At 48.6% G+C, this 8,503-nt stretch overlaps 1 protein-coding gene across 1 annotated transcript in view; it reads right to left on the bottom strand.

Annotated features, from left to right (window-relative positions):
• Positions 1-287: 287 nt before the first annotated feature.
• Positions 288-8,503, bottom strand: part of Zbp1 (Z-DNA binding protein 1) — a 14,307-nt gene continuing 6,091 nt past the window's right edge. The window contains exons 6-8 of the mRNA XM_017800402.2: positions 5,736-5,939; positions 2,333-2,554; positions 288-1,545 (exon numbers count right to left, since the gene is read on the bottom strand). Coding sequence (XP_017655891.1) covers positions 1,370-1,545; positions 2,333-2,554; positions 5,736-5,939 — 602 coding nt within the window. The 3' untranslated portion in view covers positions 288-1,369. The remainder of the gene's footprint in view (positions 1,546-2,332; positions 2,555-5,735; positions 5,940-8,503) is intronic.

Here is an 8,503-nt window from a genome sequence, read left to right as displayed (position 1 = left end):
AGTTATGGACAGTTGTGAGCAGCCACGTGGGCGTTGGGATTCGATCTGGGGTCTCCTGCCAGAACAACCAGTGTTCTTAACCGCTGAGCTCCAGCTCCTAGGTTAATAAACCACTCTCTCCAGCTCCTTTAAATAGGTTTTCTGAGTGACTTGGCTTCTCTTTAGTCCAGTGGAATGAAAGCTGTGGGGGGCACTGATTTTTACGTTTTCTTTTTATTGGACTATTCATACACTTAGTTTTAGATGCACATTTTTGTACAAACACACAGTGCACTTTGGTCCCTCTGTCGCTTCTCCATCCCTTTCTTTCCCCTGGACTGTTTGTCTTCTTTCATGTCCTGTATACACACATGACTTTATACATGTATACAAGGTCTAGGACCCACCAATGAAAATATCTATTTGTCTTGCTGAGGTAGCTTAATCCCGTGAACACGATGACCTCCAGTTGCATCTGTTTTCTTACAAATGACATAATTTCATCCTTTTTCATGGCTGTATATATACCACGGTCTTTTTCTTTACACATTTCTCTATCATTGAACACTTGGGTTGGTCTCATAACTGCTACTGTGAACAATGTTGTGGTAAACATGGATGTGCAGGAGTCTGTGTGCTACGCTTGGAGTCGTTTGAGGAATGATCTAGCTGGCTCATATGGAAGATCTACTGTTAGTTTTTTGAGGCAAGAAAGGTTAGTTTTGGCTCATGGTTTCAGTGGTTTCTGTCATGGGCCCTTGGCTCTGTCAATCCCAGCCTGTGGCAAAGCGGAAAGACATGAAGTGAAGGGGGGCGGGGAGAGAGAGAGAGAGAGAGAGAGAGAGAGAGAGAGAGAGAGAGCAAGAGGCGGGACAAGATCCCCTTCAAAGGCACGGTCTAGGCTGGGACTGGGGCTCAGTTAGTAGATGTCTGCCTAGCATACTCAGGGTTCTATCCCCAGCACCTCATAAACTGGGCTTGGTGGTACAGACCTGTAATCCCAGCACTCAGGAAGTGGAGGTAGAAAGATCAGAAGTTCAAGGTTATTTTCGCATACATATCAAGTCAAGGCCAGCCTGGTCTACATGACACCCTGATGTCTCTAGTGATCCATTACCTTCAACCTCCCAAAGTCCCCATCCCCTCCTGATGTCAATGAACAATGCATCCATCTGGGGACCTGTGTGTGGCTGAGCTCTAGGATCCAGTCACCTCACAATGGTTGAACCTATGAGCTGGAGATAAAGCCTTCATCAAGGCCTTTTCGGGGAATATGTCATATCCAAACCAAAAAAAAAAAAAAAAAATTGGTCCGAGCCCCTTATGCAGCCACAGGAAGTCCCCTGCCAAGGCTGCCTGCCTGTGTCAGCTCAGCCTCTCTCTTCTTGGGTCAGGCCTTGGGCTGTTCACTCCCTATGATAGGGGCTGCATTTTCCCCCAGTGTGGGTTCTACGGTCTGGGAACCCCTGTCTTCCAGGGTCACATCCTCTCTCAGTTCAGAGGTGAGGGGCATGGAGCTGGGGTTCTGGAAGCAGCTTCTGTATGGTGTGGTATCAGAACTCGGACCTAAGGGAAAAGAAGAGGTCAGAGAAAGTGTGGGAAGATTCATATCACTTCGTTGAGTTTCCTGGGCCTGCAGGCTTCCTCTGTGCTCCAGAGCTGCCCTTTCTGAGCCCCTACAGCTGTAGTGACTTCCTACTTCCCTCATATGCTCCTGGCTTGGTTCCCAAATTGTTCTCAAGGAGACTTAAATTTTTTTTCTCATTTATTTATTTTATGTGTGCATGTGTTTGGGCATGGGTGTGTGGCGATCAGAAGGCAACCTAAGGGAGTTCGTTATCTCCTTCCACTGTACGGGTCCTGAGGGTCAAATTCAGGTTGGCAATCTCAGCAGCAAGCACCTTTACCCATTGAGCCATTTTGCCAGCTGTGCTGCATAGCTTTAGTGTCAACTTGACACACCTAGGTTGAGGGAGCCTCAATTGGGTTTGCCTCCATTGGGCTGGCCTGGGGTCATGTTTGTGGGGCATTTCCTTGATTGTTGAGTGATGTGGGAGGGACCAATCCCTTGGGCAGTGCCACCTCTGGGCAGGTGGGCCTATATTGTATAAGAAAGCAGGTTGAGCAGGGGCCAGGGGGGCAAGCCAGTAAGCAGTGTTCCTCTATGGCCTGTGTTCCAGCTCCTACCTCTGGTTCCTGCCCTGAGTTCCTACCTTGGGCTCCCTCAGTGATGAACCATGACCCAGGAAATAAGTCAAATAAACTCTTTTCTCCCCAAGTTGGTATTGGTCAGAGTGCTTTGTTACAGCAATTGAGGTAAACTGAAGCGGGGGGTCATTCCACAAAGGCTCACCTGTGTCCTCCTTTGGCTCCTTGCCACCTCCAGACCCAGTGACTCCACCTGGGCCCTCTGACCCCGGGTGAACTGTCATCTTGTTGCTGTTGCCGATGGTGGTGTCCTCCAGGAAGCAGGATTTGATGTGGATCCTCTGAGTCATGTCCCCCTCGGGGTGAGGGCCTGGCTCAGGTGTCTGCACATTGAATGAAGCCTCAGGGCTAGTATCAGGGGCTGAGACTGTGAGTGAGCCAAAGAGATGAGTCGGGAGGAGTGAGCTGCTGGACAGTGACCAGAATCCACACACCCAGCCTGGCTGTCAGGTCCTGGTGGCTGACTCTCACCAGTGACCCTGAGGGCCTGGCCCAGCCACCCAACCTCCACTTCTCTACACATGCCCTGATGGCTTGGCACACCCTCCATCTGCCCCCAGAGCTCGGGGCCACCACCCTGGCCTCAGCAACTCCCTCTGGGCCTCCAGAGCCTCTCCTTCACCCTGTGGCTGGCTCCGAGGTGGCAGCGCATGGATAGGCTATCCCCATGAGGTTCATGCTTTCCTCTTCTAGCCCCAGCCCCACTCCAGCCTCACCCTAAACTTTACCATCTTCTCCTTCTTTCCCCATTGAAATCTCTAGAAATATCCCTGCCTACCATTCCCACGCACCTGTCCTCTCATCCCAGAATCAGCTACAGGAGCTACTGCTGCTGCCCCTGCAGCTGCTTCCTGCTTTTCTAATCACTCCCTCTTTGTAGCTCCTCCTGGCTCTGCTTGACCCCCTGGGGTCTCAGCTCATCTCTGGTCCCCAATTTCTAGCAGGACTCTGGCCAGGCCCATGGGTCACTGTGCCACTGACATAGTCTTTTATGAGCTTTGCACAAACCTAGACATACCTGAGAAGAGGGAACCTCAGCTGAGGAATTTCCTCCATCTGACTGGTCTGTGGGAATGTCTGTGGGGCGTTTTCTTGATCCTGATTGATGTGGGAGGGCCCAGCCCACTGTGGACAGTGCCATCCCTAGGCAGGTAGAACTGGGATGTATAAGAAGGATAGCTGAGCAAGCCAGGGGAGGAAGCCAGGAAGCAGCATTCCTCTGCTTCAGTTCTTACCCCCAGGTTCCTGCCCTGAGCTCCTTCCTGTCCTGGCTTCCCTTAATGATGGACTGTTACCTATAAGTTGAAACGAAACTTTTCTTCTCCAAAACGGGTTTGGTCAGTATTTTATCACAGCAAGAGAAAGCAAACTGGGACAGAAATTAGTACCAGGAGTGGGGTATGGCTGTGATGAACCTGGCCGTGTTGTTTTGTGGAAGGAGGATTATGGAAGTGTTTGGAGCTTTGGATTGGAAATATCATTGGAGTGTTCAGATCTTAACGGGCTGTTCTGTGGGAACTTGGAAGATGATGCTGAGGGCATTGCAGATGATGAAAGTCTGACTTGAGAAGTTTCAAGAGGAGGTTTGAGAGTCCCTCAAAGATGCTATCTGGATTATTCATGTGATATTTTGAATTAAGAACCTATAGTTTCTGGTCAGCTGGGGCTGAAGAATCAGCTGTGATTAACAAGAGACCAGCATCACTGAAGTGAAACCTTTGCTTTACTGGTCAGCTGGGGCTGAAAAACAGTTGTGAGTAACGAAAAATCAGCATCACTGAGGTAACATCTTCTGGGGAGTATTTCTTCAGGGTCAGAAGCTGTGGTATGGAGGGGGCCAAGGCTGCATCTCAACCTAGAAACTGGACTTGGCAATGTGTAGGAACCTCCCATGTGATACTGGTTTAGAAGGTATGAAGAGGTCATGGAGAACAGTTAGGGCCTGGCACTGAAAGGCCAAGAGAGGCCACTGGTGATGGCGCAGTGAAAACCCAGGATTGAAGGGGTTGTAGAGGGATGCTGAGGCCTGGCACCATGTGGCTGTAGTCTCTGAACAAGTCAAGAGAGGCCATTGGTGAAGGTACAGCCTCAGTTGCAATGGAGACCGCAGCATATTGGAGCTGTCAGGATCATGGGGTGACCACCCAAGATGACAAAAGGTGTGGAGTGGAGCCAGCCTGAGCCTATGAGACAAGCTGTCTTGCAGAGACAGACAGGTGGGGCTACTCCACGCCCTTTAGAGCCCAGAAATACTGCTAGTGAGTCCCAGATGTTGGACACTGAGCATTTTATACTATTGGAGTTTGTTTTTGGCTTTGATCTGATTGTAACTGGCTCTTCCCTCTTGAAATAGAAAAGTATGTAATTTATTTTTCTATTTTAAATATTTTTATTTTATTTGTATGAATGTATTGCCTACAGGTATGGAAGTGTGCCCATGTTGTGAGATGTCCACAGAGGTCAGAAGAGGGTATTGCATTTCCTTGGAACTGGAGTTGACAACAGTTGTTAGTTGCCATGTGGGTGCTAGGAACTGAACCCGGGGCCTCTGCAAGAGCAGTCAGTGCTCTTAACTGCTGAGCCATCTCTCCAGCCCCTTATTTTCTATTTTATAGGAGTCCACATTAAGAGACTGGATTTTTAAAAAGAACTTGAGCTGCTTTTAAATTGGAATTTTTTAAAGACCACAGAACTTTTAAAGTTGTAGTGTATTTTGTATCGTGATATTAACATGAGATCTTGGGGACAAGAAGTGAAAAGGGTATAGCTTAAAGTGATGTGTTTGTGTGTCAGGTTGACAAGGGGTGGAATGTCATAGTTTTGTCAACTTGACATAAACCTAGACACACCTGGGAAAAAGGAATCTCAATGAGGAATTTCTTCCATCAGATTGGCCCATGGACATGTCTGTGGGACATTTTCTTGATTGATGGGTTGGTTGATTGATTGACTGACTGACTGACTGACTGACTGATTGACTGATTGATGTGAGAGGGCCCAGCACACTGCGGGCAGTGCCATCCCTAAACAGGTGGGACTAGGCTGCATAAGAAAGGTACTGAGTAAGCCAGGGGAAGCGGGCCAGTAAGCAGTGTTCCTCTGTGGTCTCTGCTTCAGTTCCTGCCTTGAGTACCTGTCCTGGCCTCTACTGATGATAGACTGTAACTTGTAAGCTTAAATAAACCCTCTCCTCACCAAATTGCTTTTGGTCAGTGTTTTATCACAGCAACAGAAAGAAACAGGCACTTGGCACTGATGGCCTCCCCCTCCATCTCTGTAGGCCACTGTCCAGGCCATAGCCACACCCCACATACTTGCTTCTTCCTGTCCAGCCTGCTCTTTACATGTGATGATTGGAGTTTACTGCATGTAGGTACTGGGGGGGCTCAGAACCCCAAGTTTCAGATCTAAAGACGCCACCTGAACTATTCAATGATACATCCTCTGGAGGTTGGGGAAGGAAAAGAGTTTCCCATCATGCTTCTCTTCCACAAAGACTCTGGTCCCACGTCCTTTCTGGGTGTGTGGGGTGATGGAGGCTGAATTACCTGGGGGGCTGCCAGAGAAGCTGTAGGTGGGGCCCTCCCTTGGACCCCTGAGGAGGCTCATCTGGTTGCCGTGGCCCAGCTGCACCCGTCGGAGCATAGACTTCTCCATGTAGATGTCCTGGGTCCCCCAGGCACCAAGTGGGGTCCCCTGAGCAGAGGGGTCCCCTGGCACTGGTAGAGGGAGATGGTGGGGAGTCCTGAGGCCTGGGATGGGCAGAACAGTAAGGGGTTGCTAGGGGTTACCCTGGACCGCTCTGTCCTGAGGACCAGGGGACCCAGGAGTAGCTGGAGTCTGGGGGCCACAGGTTTCTTAACTGGGCTCCAGGTACTGTTGAGTACCCATAGACCCAGGGAGCACTTACTACCTTCCCCCCAGGCCTTCTCAACCTCTGGCCCTATCAGGAGAAAGCCTCCTGGGTGGGAATGAGTCCTAAGTGCCCCCCATAGAAGAGCCTGGGCCTCCCCATGGCTTTATTTCCCTGGTTCTTTATTATTTATTTATTTATTATTATTTTTCTTTTTGAGACAGAGTTTCCCTGGTATCCCCAGATGGCCTGGATCTCACTATGTAGAACAAGCTGGCCTCGAACTTACAGAGCTCCACCTGCCTCTACCTCCCAAGTGATGGGCTCAAAGACGTGTGCCTCCACACCTGGCTGCCTGACTCTATTAAAAATATTTTATTTATCATATTTATTTTATGTATATGAGTATATTGTTTGCATGTATGTAGGTTCACCTGTGTCATGCAATGCCCGCAGAAGTCAGAAAAGACTGTCAGATTCCCCTGGAACTGGAGTTACAAATGATTTTTAGCCACCATGTGGGTGTTGGGAACCAAACCTGGATCCTCTGCAAGAGCAGCCAGTGCCCTTAACCACTGAGCCATTTCTCCAGCCCCCTGGTTCTTACTTTTTGTGGCCACTTTCATGTTTTCAAATTAAAGGAATGTGATTTTTTTTTTAAATTTTAAAATACATTTGAGTCCAAAAAGTTGTGAGCCATTTAACGTAGTGAGTAAAATAACCAGACAGGAGGGTGGCCCAACCAGGGAGGTGATGTCAGAGTTACAGTTGGGGAAACTGAGGCCCAGAGTGGAACACGTTTCTCCCAAGGACACAAGGAGAGTCTGACTTTGGGGCTGACGTTCTTGTACATGGGTTACAGGGCCAGAGTGAGAGGCGGCTGTACACCCTCGAAGCCACAATGCCTGCTGCAGAGGAAACAGTGAGCGGCACTGAATTTCAGCAAACCCAGGACACCAGGGCTGGGGAGAGGGCAGGGATGGGTAAGAGGACTTCCTATGCAAGTGCAAGACCTGGGTTTGAATCCTAGCATCACGTGGGAAGCTGGGCATGACTGCTTACACCTGTAACCCCAGTTCTGGAGGCACAGAGACAGGAGGATCACTAGGGCTTGCTGGCCATCAGCCGAGCTCCAGGCTCGGGAGAGATCATAGGTCAAAGGAATAAAGTAGAGAGTTGACAGAGCAGAGCCAAGAAAAGGTATTGAAAGGTGTGACAGAGAAAGAGCAAGTCACATACAAAGACAGGCTCACCAGAATAATAGCTGAATTTTCAGTGGAGACCAGGAAAACCAGAAGGGCAAGGACCAATGTCATACAAGTCCTGAAAGAACACTGATTTCCACCCAGGCTACCATACCCAGCAAAACCCTCCTTGTAACTGAAGAAGAAAGAAAAACTTTCCATGATAAAAACAGATTTAAGCCGGGCCTGGTGGCACACACCTTTAATCCCGGTATTCGGGAGGCAGAGGCAGGCGGATCTCTGTGATTTCAAGGCCAGCCTAGTCTACAAAGCGAGTTCCAGGCCAGCTGGGGCTACAGGGAGACCCTGTCTCAAAAACAAAAAACAAACAAACAAAAACAGATTTAAGAGATTTATGTCCATAAACCCAGCTGTACAGAGAATACTCAGTGGAATACTACGGTCTGAATAGATTAAACACTCTCAAGAGGGCATAAAGAATAAATGAATTATCCCAGAACAGTGACCCAGAAAAGGTCTAAGAGAACAGCACCAACATAACAGGAATTAATGAACATTGGTCAATAATAGTTCTCACTATTAATGGTCCCAACTCCCTAGTAAAAAGACACAAACTGGATTAGAAAATGGGAATCATCAGTTTTCTGCCTCTGCGAAACACACCTTACCATCAATGATCGACATCCTTTTAAGATTAACACATCTCTCAGCTCTCAGCAGAGAAGCTTCCTTCTGCAGCAGATGGTGATTAACACAGAAACCCACAACTGACCACCATGCAAAGAACAGGAGACCAGAGAGTGCTTATTCTTGACTAGGACACCTACATCAAATGTCTACCTCCTAAGGCCTGGGGATCGTTGTGGAAGAGGGGGTGGAAAGGTTTTAAGAGCCAGAGATGGTGGATGACCACAAGGAAACAGGGTTTTCCAGACAACTGGCCAGTTACTCATGTGAACTTACAGCAATGGTGATAGCATGCACAAGTCCTGTGGAAGCTCAAACCAGAGAAAATCCCAGCATAGACAGGGAGAAGTGGGTAAGAAATCCCAACTCAACCTGAGGAACTCTTGGGAACCAGTGACGACTGGGAAGGGGAGAGTCAGTTTCATTTAAGGGTGAGACTCTTAATAGGTTGACTAGGCTCCAGAGAATGACTGGAATGACTAGGCTCCAGAACGCACATCAAAGGGCATTTGGGGGTACAAACCTGACTCCATAGGCCTGTGTATGTGTGTGTCAATATATATATATATGA

The sequence above is a fragment of the Nannospalax galili genome, unplaced genomic scaffold, assembly GCF_000622305.1.
Source record: "Nannospalax galili isolate Female #2095 unplaced genomic scaffold, S.galili_v1.0 scaffold231, whole genome shotgun sequence".
Lineage (NCBI taxonomy): Eukaryota > Metazoa > Chordata > Mammalia > Rodentia > Spalacidae > Nannospalax > Nannospalax galili.
The sequence above is the reverse complement of the archived record's forward strand: the minus strand, read 5'-3'. Positions and strand labels throughout refer to the sequence as shown.